Source organism: Salminus brasiliensis, chromosome 6 (genome assembly GCF_030463535.1).
Source record: "Salminus brasiliensis chromosome 6, fSalBra1.hap2, whole genome shotgun sequence".
Classification (NCBI taxonomy): domain Eukaryota; kingdom Metazoa; phylum Chordata; class Actinopteri; order Characiformes; family Bryconidae; genus Salminus; species Salminus brasiliensis.
In genome coordinates this window covers 38,811,306-38,829,269 of record NC_132883.1, presented here as the reverse complement: position 1 = coordinate 38,829,269, position 17,964 = coordinate 38,811,306, and the positions used below count along the sequence as shown (strand labels likewise).

The following is a 17,964-nucleotide window of genomic DNA, read 5'->3' as shown; positions in this document are numbered from 1 at the left end:
ATCTCTGTAGCAATGGAAAGGTATAACTGAGAACAGATTGTGTGTGTTTCTTGAGAACCACTAGAGGGCGCAATTGGTTCTTAAAAGCAGGCCGTCGCGAGTGGGTAATAAAGTCCAATCAAGAGCTACCACTACTACTGACTGCTTGTATATATATATATATATATATATATATATATATACTATAGGTACACATAGGTACACATGGTACACTTTGCTTCCACATTTTTACTCATTTTACTTTACTTTTACTTTACTCATCTCACTCACCCCCATAAAAAAAACTTATCACTAGTCCTCATGTATTAATAAAGGACTCAGAACCCTCACTTCTCCATCACTGCACCTAGAGCAGAATAGGAGTTTGGTGTAATGATTAAAATAGTCAGTGTTTAAATCTGCCTATAGCTCTCCAGTCCATACAGGTCAGGTAGATAGATAGGGGCGTTGGTGGCTCAGCTGTTAGAGCACCACACTATTAATAACTGGGTTGTTGGTTCGATACTTGGGCTTGGCTAGCTGCCTTCCCTTGCGCAAGACTCTTCTGCGCCCTTTCTGCTTCCTGGGTGCATCCGGCAAAGAAGTAGAAATTCCATGTAATTACTTTTAGGAGTGGTAATAAATGCAGCATGTTCTGTGTACCTACAGTTACTTAGCATTCTCATTTATTACTAGTGTTTATCTGTGAGTGGAAGAATCTCCTTTCTGATTGCGCCAGACCTGATGGTGCAAACCCTCTGTTACAAGACTGAAGCTAAAGAAGAAGATAGTTTCTACAACTGGATAATGATCCAAACATACCTCACATAGACCCACACATCATCCAGCATTTGTGAACAGACCTGAGACAACCATAAACAGGTCGTAACGATATAGGTGCTATCCCCCCATCACAAGTCATTGGAGCATCACAGTGATCTTGACGCTGTTATTTTAGGTAAAATATTACATACTGTTGCTTTAAAACAACATTTATAAATGTCTCTATGAATCTCTAGTCACAGAATTGACTCAGACAAGAGTCTTGTGCAAACATAGACCTTTTTTTTTCCTGGTCGTGTCACCACTTCCTTGACTTGTGTCATGAGCTGTTGGTCTTAAATACAGGTCAGCCTCAGATGTTGAAACATTCACCAGCACAATGTTCTTCCTGAAGCTGTCTCTCATCACCTGTGAGTTTCTTTATACTTTATACTTTATACTTATATATATATATAGTATATAACAAACATGTATATTTATGTTATATTTATGTATAACATATATAACCATGTATATTTAAATATCTGACCTGCTCCCACTACAGCCAGTACACAGGAACAGAGACCAACCTACAAGCTGTCTCTGTGTCAGTACTGGGAAATCTTATTTAACCTCAGCTAATGGAGTGTGTGTCTGTGTTTCAGGGCTGATTGCAGCTCCAGGCTTGGTTGTGTCTACAGGTATAAATTAGGTCAAATTGAAATCAGTATAACTGAAATAACCTCTGTGTGCTTGATGCATTTCTAACACTGTGATTATAGTATGCCTTAACAAATGTGGAAGGCTTATGTGATCAGGCACATGTGTGTGATGTATTATTTCAGAGAATGTAATCACCTGTTATGGCAGTGTCCAGCGCCTCAGCTGTGGTAAGTTTCTTTTCTTTCAAACTAAACTTCCAATTTTGCTTCTGATCTACCTTTCTAAATTCACTTCCCCATCATATCTGCATTTCTGTGTATTCAGACATTGGGCTGATAAGGGTGCAGTCTGCTATATATGGCCGTACAGACAGCAGCGTCTGTAATGCTGGCCGCCCTCCTTCAGAGACCCAGAACACCAGATGTTCCATGAAGATTCCACTGATCTCTGAAAGGTACAGCGTTTTAGATTACACACTCATTAGACACACCGTTAGAAACGACCTCTCTGTTTGCAAGCAGGAATTCAAATTGTTCTGAAATGAGACCCTTTTCTAAATGTTCAAGAAAAGAGACAATTCTCTAAAGCTGTGTCCAAAACTGTGCCCTACCCACTGTCCCTTACATGTGAAAATCCAGACCACTATGTAGGGCACTATTATAGTGGGTGTATTGTAGTGCACTTAAATGTTTTGGGCATACATTATTGAATATGATCATTGTAATGATGAGGAGTTCCTATGAGGACATTCTTCCTTTCTTGTGAGCAGGTGTTATTTATTCTAAATTACTTTAAAGAAACACCTAACTGTTCATTTCCAGGTGAATACTTCTGTTCTGTTCATTCAGGTGTGATGGACAGACTGCCTGTGAGTTTAAGACTGATGTGCTTGGCATCCCTGACCCGTGTCTTGGAACTTACAAGTATTACAACACCACTTACAACTGCATCCAAGGCCGTAAGTTTGTGATTGATGTTGATATTTCATGATAATTCATATCTGTTCAATCAATTAAAATGTAACTTTTTTGACCGGACTGAGCTGAAATAACATAATAAGTACACTGATATAAATGCAACACTAAGAATAATATTTTCACTCTAAATGGACTGCATTATTTCATTCTGTTGCTCTACAGGTTTACATTTACATTTAAAGGTTCTGAGCATAAAATCTTTCATCTCTGAAATGTAATTTTAATGCCATTTTTCTTCAGGAAAAAGTTGGTATTATTTCAAAATTCCATTTCAGAGCTCAATGCGATTCTGATCTGTATTTTGAAACGTTCCTTTCCTCCAGGTATCGGCATGATATGTGAGGGCAGTTACAGCACACTGGACTGTGGTAAGAACTTCCTGCTACTTTATTGCCTCATTAAGTATGATTGCATTCACACAACAGCCTAACTGTCTTTTTAAATAGTCTAAGAACCTGGATGATGTTTAATAAAAATGTTTACAAGAGCTGTTATTCTATTTATAGCCTTTTTTGCATGTCACACATGTAAATACATTTATTTTACTGATTTTCCCATGTGAGGTGGGGGTAAGAAGAGGGGCGCAGCTTCCTCTCCACAAGAGTGTTAAAAAAAAGTTTTAATTGATTTTGAATGGTTTGGCTAACATCAGCCTAGACCACATGTTTTAATCACGCTCAGCTTAACTTGAGTTGAAACATGAAAATCAATTGAAAAGATGAACTGTAACCCTTTTGGATGCGTGAGCAAATTACATTGTCGCTGCAGCCGCCAAACTAGTCAGCCAAATAGCTAATGTGAGCTCTTTGCTGAGCGACTACCACTATTATTCTTTTCTATTACGACTGCCCACAATCACCCGATTTTGATCCATCCCTGCAAAGAAAATTGGTGAAAGTCTGGTGTGACTGCAGCTTTCGCCAAAGTCCTCATGCCATTAGCAGGGCATCCAACCCTGCTGCTCATTACATACACTGTCATAAAATAAACATATATTGTTTATTGTGCTTGAGATAAGTTCACACATGTTTCATGGTTTAATGAAGATTTGTTTGATGCAGTGTTGACATTTAGACTCAGTTTGAGTTGAATTGAAGCTGACCTGTGTCTCTGTGCAGGAAATGATGTGATTCAAATCGTCAGTGCTAACTATGGACGCACTGATCGGACAACCTGCTCAGAGGGAATTGAGAACAAGGAGACCGAGGACACCAACTGCCATGCTCCTGACACACTTACTAGTGTGCTCACACGGTAACTTGTGGGAATGTTTAAAGGTAGTTGATTTTCAGATGCAGAATCTTTACATGTTTACACGTCACTTATTGCTTCACTTTTCTCTACAGGTGTAATGACAGGAAACGTTGCATTCTGGAAGCTTCAAACACCATCTTCACAGATCCTTGTAAGGGGACTTACAAGTACCTGGCTTTCTCCTATTTCTGCCTCTCAGTTGGTCAGTAATGTTCTTTATTCCTTCCTTACCTGTTTTAATCCTGTTAAACAACCTTTTCCCAAATCTAGAAGTTCACTTCCACACCAACTTCCAGAAATGATGCATACAGGGTCAAAAATATCTACACACGCGCTAAAATTATTCATTCAGTGGTGCTGAAAGTTCCAAAATGTCTTTTTAACAGTGAATTCAAGGCTTCTTAACTTCCTGTAAGTGATCATGATTGACTACGCCTGGCAGCTTCTATGTTCCCCCATAAACAGGATTTGTTTGACAGCACTCATAATGTGTTGCAAACGCATGTACATATGTGTGTACGTTTTTGGGAGGTGTAGTTACTTTGCCAAAGGCTGGCAGAAGACTCAAGCTGTCACCACAGCTGAGAGGTTGCTTCACCAAGGCTCAGGCCTACCATGAACTGGAATCTGCTGGACCACCAGTGCTACTGTCCACAGTCAAGTGAAATTTTCAGCACACTTTATTTTTAATGGACATAAATAGTTATAATATTTTATTCTCAGCAGTGCGCAACATTCTCAGAAAGTAAATAAAGAGTGTAGAGTCTGCAGGGTGGAGGTATTTTACAGTGGAACGTGAAAACAGGACATAATATCGGAAAATGTAGAAAACTATCACTGATGTGCTCTGTTTTACCAGCGGGAGAACCGCTTGCCTTTTCGTTTTTTAAACCAGCCCTGAAGAGCCCATTCAGAACTAATGCTAATGCTAATACACACATGCTAAAGAAACCCAAATCACACACAGCACATTCACCCACTATAAATCAGTTATTTCACATCGCTAGACCAACAACCACAGATATCAGTCCAGAGTGTGTACCACCACACACACACACACACACACACACAAAAGGACACTCTATTGTGCAGTTGGTTAAATTGTGTCTCTTTAGGAGTGTAACCTGTCAATGCCATTGTAGAAGATGTGAAACAAGAGAAATTAAAGAGTGGTTCTGTTTCCTGCAGAGACCAGCGTGACCTGTGAACACAGCACTGCTGTTCTGACATGTGGTTAGTAAAGACATACTTTCATATGATGAACTCAAGAACATTACCTCAACGTCTAAATGCACGTTCCGGCAACCCTGAGTTGTCATAACTGTTAGCTACCTGGATAGCAGCTGACTTTGGGGGGGATGTGTGTTTGTATGTGGGATCAGGCCCAGGATTCTTCAGCTTTTACAGCTGCTTTGTAGCAGAAGTTATTCACGAGTTATAACAGCCTGTTTTCTGTCTGCTAAATTCTTTCACATTCAGAAGCTGGCGTGTTAAAAATCCACAGTGCTAACTATGGTCGAACTGACTCCACCACGTGTGCTGCTGGACGACCTGCCCATGAAATCAACAAGACTGACTGCTTTGCCGGCAACACCCTGGCTGAAGTTGTGAGAAGGTGGGTGTGTTTTAGTGGTAGTAAGTTACTGAGTTACTGTGTAAGTTACAGAGTTCTACAGAAATGCTGATCATACGTTAATGTGTTTCTCTGCAGATGTGAAGGCAAGAACAGCTGCTCGGTGCCGGCTACAAACTCTGTCTTCTCTGACCCCTGTGTTGGAACCTTTAAATACCTGACGGTCGTGTACTCCTGTGCGGGCAGTGATGGGTTTGACTTTAGTCAGCTTACCAATGAAGTTTAGTTAAATGATAAGGGACAAAAGTAGGAGGAATAATGCAGTGAACATTATTCACAGCTGGCCTGGTTATTCAGCCAATAGTCTAAACTGGTTTTATGCCATTTTTTATTTTACCTGATATGCCGAACTGTTGCAAGTCCAAGTATCCAAGTATCCAAGTATCCTTTGCTTTGCTTTGTTTTTCCATCAGATTTATTGTTTGACACCTGAATTCTGTTCTGGGAACTGTTTATTTTGAAACTCTTCAGCTTTATTGTTGTCATTATTGTTACACTCTTTAGTAGTCTTTTGTTCTTTGTTATTTGACCTGTCTGTGCTGATTGCCTAATAATAATCGCTTCACAATAAAACCTGTCAAATCTGTCAAGTCTGGTCATCAGACCTGTTCATTTTGTTTGGTATTGTTTTCTACAGGAAGTATTTCTTTTACTCTCAGCTAGTCGGTAATCCTGAATGTCATGATCCACAGTTGGAGCCTTAGCAATAATGTGTCAATACATTATATATAGTAATTCAAACTCTATACATATTTCTACACCTAGTTTAATATCCACATAGCTGTAAATGGGAGATGTCCCATAATTTGCATATTATATTATAGCATTATAGCACCTTTACACAGTAAGCACAAACGAATGCAAACAAATAAGGTAAATCTATACTGTATGACAGCTGCTATCCAGCTAACAGAGAACATTATAAGAATGTGCAGAAACATTTTAAATGGTTCTTTTATGGTTAACCTGTAACTTAGATTAAATTAGAAAGTTTCTAACACAACATTCCTAGACAGACAAGCACTAATGTTATCCAATCCATAATCATTTGCTTAATCAGCTTTTCTACGTTTCTCAGCGTTGAGATGAGAATGTCAAATACACTCATCCAACCCTATAGTTTGTTTTTCCTTTCCCTATCTGCATGTCGTAATGAAGGAGGCCCAAAACCAACAGAGAACTGGAGCAGGGAATGTTTATGACCACCACTCCTTCATGATGGGAGCATTAAGCAACCCACCCATCCACACAAACTGAATATAGTAGTTAAATCAAAGCAAATCACATTACATTTATTTTTATAGTGTTTTTTTACAACTGCTGTTGCACAAAGTAGCTTTACAGGAAAGTGTCATTTGAGATCAATACAGCATAGAAACCAAAAAACCCTGGTTGAGCAAGCCAAAGGGTGCAGTGACAAGAAAACTCCCTCAGAGCTGGAGGAAGAAAGCCCATCCTCCTCTGGACCAAACTGTTTATAAATTATTGATAAATGTCACCTGAACATCACATGAGACTGTTCTTCTGCTCAGGTCTGCCAAATGATCATAATATAACTAATATAATTATGGTAGAGATGGTCAGAGTGATGAAGGTAATGATGGTTAATGGTAGTAATAATAATAATTGTGGCAGATAGTAAGCAGTGGCAGGAGGGTTGACAGCTTGTCTGACACGGGTCAGTCTGGTGGGTGGGCAGAGAATACTACTGATTATAGTAATAATAATATATAATATATATATATATACAGTCATGCCCGAAAGTATTCATACCCCTGTCAAAGTTTGACTTAAATTTACTTTTATTTAACCAGAAATTATATTTTTGCCTGGAAATGACACAGGCATCTCCCAGGAGATAACACGATGATGTACAAGAGGCATAATTGTGGGAAAAAATATTTCTCAACTTTTATACACATTTGAACAAAAAGTGGCATGTCCAAAATTATTCATACCCTTCTAAATAATTAATAGAAAAGCCTTTATTGGCTATTACAGCAATCAAACGCTTCCTGTAATTGCTGACCAGCTTTTTGCATGTCTCCACTGGTATTTTTGCCCATTCATCTTTAGTGATGAGCTCCAACTCTTTGAGGTTCGAGGGTCTCCTTGCCATCACCCTGATCTTTAGCTCCCTCCACAGATTCTCAATTGGATTCAAGTCAGGACTCTGGCTGGGCCACTGCAAAACATTAATGTTTTTGTCTGCTAACCATTTCTTCACCACTTAGGCTGTGTGTTTTGGGTCGTTGTCGTGCTGAAATGTCCACCGGTTCCCAAGGCCAAGTTTCTCTGCAGACTGCCTGATGTTGTTGTTGAGAATCTTGATGTATTGCTCTTTTTTCATGGTGCCATTTACTGCGATCAAGTTCCCTGGTCCATTGGCTGAAAAACACCCCCAAAACATTAGGTTCCCACCACCATGTTTGACAGTGGGGATGGTGTTCTTAGGGTTGAAGGCTTCTCCTTTTTTACGCCAAATGGTGCACACATCATTGTGGCCAAACAATTCAATTTTTGTTTCATCTGACCATAAAACAGAACACCAGAAGTCTTCTTCTTTGTCCAGATGAGCATTTGCAAAGGTCAAGCGGGCTTTTGTGTGCCTTTTCTGGAGAAGTGGTGTCCTCCTTGGCCTGCGTCCGTGGAACCCAGCAGTGTGCAGTGTCCGTTGAACTGTCTGCCTTGAGATGTCGCCACCAGCAGAGTCCAGATTCACCAGGATGGCCTTGGTGGTGATCCTTGGATTTTTCTTCACCTCTCTCACTATTCTCCTGGCCAGCACAGGTGTCACTTTTGGCTTCCGACCACATCTTCTGAGATTTTCCACAGTGCGGAACTTCTTGTATTTTTTAATAATACTTTGCACTGTAGCCACTGGAACTTGAAAACATTTTGATATGGCTTTATAGCCCTTTCCTGACTTGTGAGCGGCCACAATGCACAGCCGCAGGTCCTTAGTGAGCTCCTTTGTCTTAGCCATGACTGTCCACAAACCAACTGCAGAGAGCTGCTGTTTTTCTCCTGTTGAGTTGATTAAAACAGCTGTTCCCAATGAATCAGGGTAATTAGGATGCTTTAAAACAGCTTGGACTATTTGGAATGGTATAGAACTTTGGATTTTCCCATATACTGTGACAGTTTTCAAAGGGTATGAATAATTTTGGACATGCCACTTTTTGTTCAAATGTGTATAAAAGCTGAGAAAAACTTTTTCCCACAATGATGCCTCTTGTACATCATCGTGTTATCTCCTGGGAGATGCCTGTGTCGTTTCAAGGCAAAAATATAACTTCTGGTTAAATAAAAGTAAAATTAAGTCAAACTTTGCCAGGGGTATGAATACTTTCGGGCATGACTGTATATATATATATATATATATATATATATATATATATATAATAGACTCTGTATCTAGCATGCCAGCTTTGAGAAGCACATCAACAACCCATCTACAAATATGTACAGTAAATATGTTTACAGTCTAATTATGTACTGATTACCAGTTACCAGTTTACCAGTTGTAAAGCATGGTGGTGGTAGTGTGATGGTTTGGGCATACTTTGCTCCATCAGGACCTGGATGTCCATGAGCTGAAGCTGAAACACAAATGGGTCATGTATCAAGACAATGATCCAAAGACATAGATAAACCCAAATTGTGGCAGGACCTGAAAGGTGCACTGTGACGTTGTGTTTTCTGCTCCCTCAGGGTTTCTGTTTTATCAGGTTTTGGCTTTTCTAAATGAAATGTGTGAGAAAACAAAACAGGATAGATAAAAGCGCTGACAACAGAACAGTTTGTGAGATGTGTTTAATTTCTTTTTTATTCAAATACAAAACAGAACTGGTGTAAACCTCTGATATATGACTGCACACACCAAATAAGACACACTCCTTTTATATGAACCTGTTTGTATCATTTCCAACACAAAGACATGAAGGTGGATGGTGCTAGACTAAAAGTGTGCAAGCCACAAACAGCAGGTTTCCAACAAGTTGACTCTTTAGTCTGTGTGTTATGATCCTGCTGAAGAGGCTGAAGTGGCCATGGCATGTCCGCAGTGTTCTGTTTGTGCAGCCATAGCCATCTTCTCCTGTGGGTCAGCTTTAGGAGCTGGTGTTCTTGTGTAAGGCTGAATGGACTTTTCTCAAGTTCTGTCTCACTCTGACGAACTCCAGAAGCTGAACTTCTTCACGGATCTTCTCTTCTTGCTCCTTCTCCTTCTGTCAGTCAGAAAACACTCTGTAACACCTGCACTTTCAGTTCCTCTCTCCAGTTTATAAACTGGAGATAATTGTTCTCATATTTTTTTGTCCTTTTTTCTCCCAATTTGTTGCTGCCTATTGAGCCACCCATTCATAGCTCCCCCTAGCACTAGCTCCTGACACTAGGAGTTTGGACTTTTTTCGGAAGATTTTCGTACGGCCACCAATGTGGAATCATGGGCAGCCGACATGCTCTGAGGAAAGTGTGGTGTCCCCAGCTCCACCACACCAGCTAACAGACCCCTGTCCCAGCCAATATCGCTTAAGAGTAATGAGGGGAGAGAGAATCATCAACCTATCTAGAGAGAGCAGAGCCATAGTGGCAGTGCATTAGACCGCTGAGCCAATTTTCCACAAAGACGAGCTTGTACCATTTAAAACCGGCTGCCAGAAAAACTGGTCTGGAACTGGAGTTTTTCACAGGGAAGTATCACAGGCTACTAATAATAGAAAGAAGGTTTTTGGGAATTGTGTGACCAAGCCTGTTTGTCCAGCACTTTTACAGTAGTTACTAAGTACTAAGCTAAGCTTAAGCCCAACCCTCTCAAAGAAAAGACAGGATCATTTGCACTTGCCATAGGCAGACGCCAATCAGCTTGAGCTTACAGCTTAAGGTTTCTATGTGGAACTTGCGCTTGTGAAATTTGGTTCTGTGTTATAATTATCCATATTCACAGACAGGCTCCCATGTATTTTTCAAACTATAACATTTGTACTGTGACATTTTGGGACAAATATCCCACAATACATGCAAATGTGAATACAAATGTGCTTCTATGCTTCTTTAGTGGTTTGATAGTTTGATGGCATTTAGCTGACGCTGGACAACTTATGAGGGTACTCGTACTACAGAAGTGGGACTCATACCAATGTAGTGTTAACACTCTTGCCCAAGGACTGTCTACACTTATTGGTGTGGCACAGCATAGTCACCCAGATTGGAAATTCCAGTCTCCCACATGGTGTGTTAGCTAACAGGCAGATTGTGGTGTTATCCTTTGTCCCATACCAACCTCATTAACATAGGGCATTCAAGACAAAAGCAGAATATAAAAAAATAGAAAATGAAAGGATTTAGATTATAACCTAAAATAATCCTCTCCTGTTTGAGAGGTTATATATCTTTCTATTTCTTGATGTTGAGTGATATAAGTTGAACATTCAGAGACACTGAATAAGTATCCTGTTGTTTTAAAATGGATTTCTATGTGTTCTACAAATTCAATGAAATAACCTTTTTTTATTTAAAACAAATTTTTTTTAAACAGTTTTTGATGGCAATCCATGAACTTGCCAATTCCTAAGTGAGTTACCATGGAATGACCCTATAAATCTTGTTGTCTGTCCAAAAAGACATGAGGATGTCCTGGATATTATTACAACTTCATTCTCTATGTTCATTCATTGTCCTGACACACATTCTGGTGGCTATCTGCTGAATTTGTAGATGACTAGCAATATTTTGGAATAGTTTTATATGTTTTTATTAACTTCTGAGTAAAAACCATGATCCTATTAGAGTCGTATAAACCAAAAAAAAAAAACTGAAGCTGGTGCTAACCATCACCTCCTGGTGTTTCTGCTGCCTTTTGAGTAGGACCTGCTCCAGAGGGCTCCTGTCCCTCTCTCCTTCCTCCCTCTGCGTCTGCTCCCTCTTCCGTCTCTCCAGAACCATCTGGAGCTCAGGCTTACAGCACACTACCAGCCCTCTGCCCTCCCCAAAGAGCCAAAGCACAAAAGACAATCAGGCAGACAGAAGTATGACGGCAAGAAAGAGTATGACCGCTGGTAAACATTTAGCATCATGAGAGGATTTTTACACATACTTTAATGTACATTTACCAACAATAAGTCATGACTGACTGAAGCTGCGGAGACTTTAAGGTTTGGGAAACTGATTCAAAACTATCTAAAATGGTCAAGCTGCTCAAGCTGGTTCTGCTGGTTGACCAGTGTAGTTCTTGACCAGCATAGGGTTTCGAGTCATTTGAGTTTGATGGTTTAGCCGATCTACCACCATCACCAGTCTGATCAAACTACTCAACCAGCTTGTTGAACAGCATGACCAAAATGGTTGACCAACATGGTCATCATGTACATTGATTGATTGAACACTGATTGATCTGCATGACCAGCCTGACCACACGGGTCCACCAGTATTTCCAGTTTAATGGCCAGCATGGTCAAGTTAATAGATAGTGCTGGTCAAGAGTTAAGCTGGTTAGCCATTCTAGCCATCAGCTTTACCAGCATAGGGTATGTTTTCAGCAGGATGACCAGCTCTTTAACCACCTTGACCAATTAAAGACTGGTCTTGAGCTGGAGTATTACAGTACGACTGTTCAAAAAAGCTGCTAAAAATAGAAAGTGCCTTTTTTGGGCTTTTTGGGAATGGTGTGATCAAACCATTTTTTCTGGCATAAGTAAATAATGCTCTTTGTCCAGCACTTTTACATCAGTTACTTCCTCCTCCTCTGTGGAAGATTTACTGAGCCATGTGTTTTTCAGTCTGATGTCTCTAAACCCCTCTCTCTCTCTCTCTCTCTATGACATCCCATAGCTGTAAAGAAGAGCTATTCAGCAAGTCTTGACAGGGCGAATGTCTATCATTACAGCAGCCGACACAGCGTGGCAAGTAGGCTATCGCTCATGTGAGAGAAGGGTGTACTATTGCAGCCCATGTGGCCACGTGTAGCTGCCTGACACAAAAGACGAGAGAAGGAGAACGAGACCGTCATCAATTTTTCACCGAGCTCACTTCACTGGCTCAGCGATTTATGAAAAGGAGGGCAATTCCTGGCGAATGGACCTCTTGTGTCTCTTTCAGCTCCAGCATCAGTATGACTTGGTATGTCATTACATGAGCAAGTGGCCTGGTGCCTTAAAGAAGCCTTCAATCAATGTTTCTAGTAGATTTCACAAAAAGCTACTACATGAAAGGGTTGTGATACGGCAAAATAAAACCCAATATTTTCATCAATGTTTAAAGCCCCTGGGAACCCAAAGTTTTCTTTCTAATTAGGTTAATGTGGCTTCTCAGGCCCTCCAGTGTAAATGTACTTGTCTGATTTGTACTTGTCTTATTAACATCCTCCAAAAGTCTAATAAATGTGTGCTGTGTTTCATCAGTGTTGCTTTGTTTGTTAACATCAGCATACCCCTGATCAATCACAAAGCTAACATGACTCCACCCTCACCTTAGAGTCTGATCAACCTGGAGAACTGAAGCTCAAGCTAAAGTTAAATCTGGTGAGCTAAAGCTCAAGCTACGATGAGGGGAGCCTCGTCATCCCTCATGTCCGGCACCTGTCGCACCTTCGCTTCACCGCAGAATTTAGTGGCTGGGTGTCTGGACAGTATAACAGGCCCAGATGCAGCAGATACATAGATATACACAACCGCAGTTCAAATGAAAAAGCTAAAAAACACAACTTCTCTGTCGCGAGGCTGTGTTGCCATGGTAACGCCACCGTTCTCAGAGTGCATTTTGCTGATTTGGAGTGTTTTATCATATCCCTGCTTTGTGTATTATCTTTAAACTCCACATAAGTTTAGTATTATTCAGAAATGTGATATCTCAAAATGTGTTCCCAGGGACTTTAATTTGAAGATCAGAAGACACGTGTAGCTTCACTGCTCATTATGGACAGTAAATGGCTATATGTCTGTCGATATTCACACAGCAGGTAAAAGTGGCCCAAATCCGATCTTGTCATATGTGACAGTGTCTGTGTTATCTGTGTGGCAGTGTGAACGGCTAAAAACACACTGAATAGGACAGTTCCAATTTGGGCCGCTTTCATATGTGGTTTTAAAATCTGATACATATACATCTCATGTGACTGGAGTCAGACTGGAATTCATGCGACTTCTGTTTTTCAATCTAACTTGACACTGGGCAAACTAATGACGTGACCGCGGCTGAATGACGTGCCCTTTTTACAGCAGGCCTGAGAGCATCCTTGTGACAAGCCCAGCTGTTAGCCACTGGAACTCCTTGATTGCTACTGTGATGCTGGCATAGATTAAACCATGAAGCATTGGTATTTTGTGCATGCACACATCAGTTTAGAAGCGTGAAGTGTTCAGAAGAATGTCAGACATAAGTCACATGTATCAGATACAAAAAAATCCAATTTGAGCCACTTCACCTGCTAAATGTAGCCTTACTGACTCTAATGTGTATAAATATGTAAATGATGCAATTTAAAAGAATCCAGAGAACTGATTCCTCTTTAAACCTCTACCTGAACATAAGTAGTGCTCTTACTTCTTGTGGGCCAGTAGCAGCTCTTTGTGGAGTTCCTGATGGCTCCTTGAGGCCTTCACTGGGTTGTTCAGGCTCCAGGGACTTTCAGCACCACTGTGCTTATCTGCATTTTCTGGGAGAAGATTAAACATGCTAATCTGAGACTCAATATGCTTTCTATGCCAACTCATGTGAACAGAGGAGGCCTTCGGTCTACGTACAGTTCATTAAAATAACTTCATTTGGAATATATGTGTATCAACTATGTGTATCTCTTTCAGCTCTCTTTAAATAGGCTAATGACATTCAGCGATCTTTCTTTGTAATGTTAAGCAGTTTGGTTTTGGGTCGGAAGCTGTGCAGTTTAATTCTGCAGTGGAGAATCTACAGATGTTTTGGTTATCTTTGCTCTAAAGATCAAGCACAGATCTGGTCATTATACTGGTAGTACTACATGTTGTGAAGGGATTCATATCGTTAACCCTTACGATTAAGAATATGCTTCTATATAACTTTTTTATTTCAATAAAATGAGGGAAATGCATCAGTTTTTCATGATAGGGGCTCTTTAACTGTTTATTGTAATTAGGCCTGTCACAATAACTATTTTTGGATGGTATATTGTTTCAAATATTATTACCATTGTTATTGAGCTTGATGTAATTGTTATAGCTGGATCAGATTCACTAACCTGCCCTTCTTCTACATTCTTTAAACAACTCTGCATGTCTGTCAGAAAGATGCTTGTTGCTGGTTAGGTCCTCTGTGGTTGCCCTGACTGTCAGAGTGCGGGAGTGCTGCGTGCACACACTGCACCCCTGTGGCACTTGTAGGAAATACTGCTCTTATTTGAAAACACATTCATTCATTCAGTACCAGTACTAAATAAATGGGTTATTCTACCGTTTCTATTGCTGAAGTATCGAGATGCTTTTCAGGTATGAGTATACCCTGCAACATGGAGACCTAAGACAATCCACAGAGGCTCGACATGACAACTTACAGGACTTAAAGGATTCGCTGCTAGTGTCTTGGTGCCAGATACCACAGAACACCTTCAGAGGGTCTTGTGGAGTCCAAGCCTTAAATGCTCAGAACCTAATGTGGTGGCACAAGATTAGGCAGGTGGTACTAATGTTATGGCTGATTGGTGAAATTATTCCTCCAAATGGCTCCCAGTAATTTTTTCGTCAGTGTGTCAGTATTTTCAGTTCCCACCCCCCAGGGAGAACTCCCCCTTTCTTACGATGCTACCAGAGCTTGAAGCGAGCCAATCGCATCATCTCAAACTGCTGCTAATGCTAACATCACTGGAAAGCTCCATTCTCACTGACCAAAGCTTTGGTGTGGGCAGGAGGTCAAAATTCAGACAGAAACCTCAGTTATATATCCGGATGTGTGCAGGCCAGGCCTCAGTTACACACTGCTATAACTAACCCCCCCACGTGGAGGCTGTACTTCAGCCTGGCTAGCTTTTATTATAAGTCGTTTACATGATTCCAAAAGTTGCCTCTGAAAGTTAGACATTATGGGGTCAGTATCAGACGCATAGAGGTTACTGACCTCTGTTCTGTGGAAACACAGGACTGCTGTTGAACGTGTTGTTGGACGTTCGGGTCCTGAGGTGTGCTGGTCTCGGTGAGTTTGGTATGTTGTGGGCCTGGCCAGGGCCGTCGCTGCTGGACAGAGCGCGCTTCAGCTCAAGCTGGGACGGGGGCGTGGGCAGCGGGTGTGAGGCGGCCGCTCTCATGGCACACACTGCATTCAGCGAGGCAAGCACCTGAGACTGGGCCCTCAGCCACAGCTCCTGCTGCATGCTGGGACTCTGTGGGAGGTCAGTGTGTGTGTGTGGGCATGAGTGAATGTTTTGGGGTCGTCAATGAAAGCAAAGAGAGAGAGAGAGCGAGAGGAGTGGAGAGATTGAGTTTCACCTAAGTGGAAATCTATAATTCATCTGCTGGTCACATGCCTGCCAGAACCGCACATGATTTATTTGTTATCTCGGGCAAATTTGTGTCAGCAGAGTGAGAACATTCAGCCAATCTGCTCATAGAGCTTCATACTTTTACTATCTCCTACAAATGTTGGGCGTTTTTCCCTTTTTGATATAATGTGAATCTGGCAGTTGTGCTTTACATTGTGTCTACTACACATGTAACTATGTTACAGACCATTGGACACACACACACACACACACACATATCATATATACTACTATGAGACATAAGCTCTTATATAAGCTCCTAGACCTATACTCAAATATATATAGTTAGTAGTATAGTAGTATAGTCTATAATTGTATATAATTATAATTTCTTATACATGCACATAAAACATGCACATATTGTTGCTATCACACAAAAACCTATCAAAACACCATAATTTCTTTCTTCTTTATATTGTGTACACATTTCATGATGAATGGATATAGAAATGCTCCAAAATGACCTGGAATAAAACATTTTTACATTGACCTCCATTGAAAGTTAAGGAGGTTTTTTCCCCATCTCATGTAAAGTTGCCAATTTTGAGATACACATATATTTTGTATTTTGCCAAAATATGGGGTTAATTAAAGTTGAAGGTGTGTTAGGTAAGAACAACGCAGTTAGAGGAACACCAGGTAGGCTGGGAACTGGATAAGGACTGATTAGATGAACCAGGTGCTGGACAGGAACTGTAAATACTGGCCTTCCTCTAGGAGAACTTTGCTCACACCACCCAATCACACTGTATAGTTTAGTTGGTGATTACTATGTAATCTAGTAAAAGTGTTTTTTTCATTTAAGCAAATAAACAAACACTAAGGCTACGTTCACATTACAAGCTTCATTAATCAATTCCTGAATTTGTGCTCAGATCCCATTTGACTGTCTTGACATTTCACATTCATAAAAATAAGTAACCTGTATCTGTCTGTAATGTGAACGAACCTCTCCCCGAAACGCTGCGCATGCCCACACTGATACGTCTCTGATATATTGGTGTTTCAGCACTTAAGTGCATGCGTACAGGCAAAGAGATGCATGAAATTCTATCTGACTATTCACATTCATGTCGCATGAACACTAATTGGATGCATGTCCGATCTAAGACCACATATGACAGACCCTAAAATCTGCAGCCCTGAACAAAATCAGATCTGTGTCACATTACTTCAGCCTGGCAATGTGAACGGAGCCTTACAGCCCAGGTTACAGATTACAGTCATTTCCTTCAATGTCAGTATAAGGTTTGGTTTGCCTTTCTTGTCAGCAGAAGAGCAGCTGTATCTCAGAGTTTTCTTGGTCGTACAGATCTTGGGACGACTTCAATGGAGGTCAATGTTAAAAGCTTTTTAGCATACAAATTTGGAGCCATGCATCATGAAATTAGGACTCAAAATAAAAGTCAACTGCCACATTCCAGTTATGTCAAAAAGTTAAAACAGCAAAAAATTATGATTTTATTTTGTGACAGCAACAATATGTTTGTGTCTGTATAAAAGACATTATAATTATATATGTGTGTGAATGTGTATGCGTGTGTCTGTGTGTAGTCCAAATGTAGTTAAGTAGCCAAGATCGACTATATATCTAAGAGCATCTTTATGTGATTTAGTATAGATAAATATCCACTTATGTTATGAAGATTATAATGATAAAGCCACAAGCCAAGTGCACCCAAGTGACTGCAGTAAAATAATAAAAGTATAAAACATAATAAAAGCCTATCAGGGTATATCTATATATCTATAATTGGCATTAGCCATTAAAAGGGCAAAAGACAAACACAACACAGCACACTAGAAAAGAAGTAAAGAAGCTGGGAAGGAGCATTAGCAGGACTAATGATCGAGACCAATGTGTGGTAAAATCATGCATTGTACCCCCCCCCCTCAATCCCACCCCTACCTCCCCTTCTTCCCCAGTTCTATTAAACTCAATCAAAGGAAAGTTGAAGTTCTGAACTCACCCAAAGTGTGTCAGCCCTCCATGAGCGAGTTCTCCTCTGAGCTGTGGTGAGTAACAGGTATCACATTTACACCACAGCACTGCAGACACCTGAGAAAGGGGGCATTTATCTGGCCCTGCATCTGAAGTGCCTTTCCCTTTTCCTACCAGATGGGGGAAGTGTAAAGCATGTTTTTGCACAGTGCCCTCTCTGAGGCCAGCAGCCTTCTCTGAGGACAGCAGC

The 17,964-nt window shown here is 40.6% G+C and overlaps 2 protein-coding genes across 3 annotated transcripts; one reads left to right on the top strand and one right to left on the bottom strand.

Moving 5' to 3' along the window:
* The first annotated feature begins 1,082 nt into the window (after positions 1-1,082).
* Positions 1,083-5,867, top strand: LOC140556952 (rhamnose-binding lectin-like). The gene is made up of 11 exons (XM_072681067.1): positions 1,083-1,172; positions 1,407-1,442; positions 1,587-1,631; positions 1,729-1,858; positions 2,253-2,362; positions 2,705-2,749; positions 3,500-3,635; positions 3,728-3,837; positions 4,824-4,868; positions 5,115-5,250; positions 5,347-5,867. Exons 1-11 carry the CDS (start codon positions 1,142-1,144, stop codon positions 5,492-5,494), a joined length of 972 nt encoding a protein of 323 aa, XP_072537168.1. The 5' UTR covers positions 1,083-1,141; the 3' UTR covers positions 5,495-5,867.
* Positions 5,868-9,094: 3,227 nt separating this feature from the next.
* Positions 9,095-17,810, bottom strand: LOC140556951 (uncharacterized). 2 transcript variants are annotated; one of them, XM_072681065.1, is made up of 5 exons: positions 17,743-17,810; positions 15,352-15,613; positions 13,810-13,921; positions 11,101-11,248; positions 9,095-9,497 (listed from the first exon to the last, which is right to left on the bottom strand). In XM_072681065.1, the coding sequence occupies exons 2-5, from the start codon at positions 15,602-15,604 to the stop codon at positions 9,381-9,383; spliced, it is 630 nt and encodes a 209-aa protein (XP_072537166.1). In that variant the 5' UTR covers positions 15,605-15,613; positions 17,743-17,810; the 3' UTR covers positions 9,095-9,380. The 2 variants fall into 2 exon arrangements, with proteins under 2 accessions (XP_072537166.1, XP_072537167.1); XM_072681066.1 differs by having other exon boundaries at positions 11,107-11,248.
* Positions 17,811-17,964: the final 154 nt, after the last annotated feature.

Excerpts from the sequence above, each read along its gene's own strand:
- LOC140556951 (XM_072681065.1), bottom strand. The coding sequence starts at position 15,604 with ATGCAGCAGGAGCTGTGGCTGAGGGCCCAGTCTCAGGTGCTTGCCTCG. Across the intron at positions 13,922-15,351 it reads TGTGTTTCCACAGAACAGAG|AAAATGCAGATAAGCACAGT; the intron begins GTCAGTAACCTC and ends ATCTTCTCCCAG. Across the intron at positions 9,498-11,100 it reads AGAAACACCAGGAGGTGATG|AAGGAGAAGGAGCAAGAAGA; the intron begins GTTAGCACCAGC and ends TCTGACTGACAG.
- LOC140556952 (XM_072681067.1), top strand. The coding sequence starts at position 1,142 with ATGTTCTTCCTGAAGCTGTCTCTCATCACCT. Across the intron at positions 1,632-1,728 it reads TGTCCAGCGCCTCAGCTGTG|ACATTGGGCTGATAAGGGTG; the intron begins GTAAGTTTCTTT and ends CTGTGTATTCAG. Across the intron at positions 3,636-3,727 it reads CTTACTAGTGTGCTCACACG|GTGTAATGACAGGAAACGTT; the intron begins GTAACTTGTGGG and ends TTTTCTCTACAG.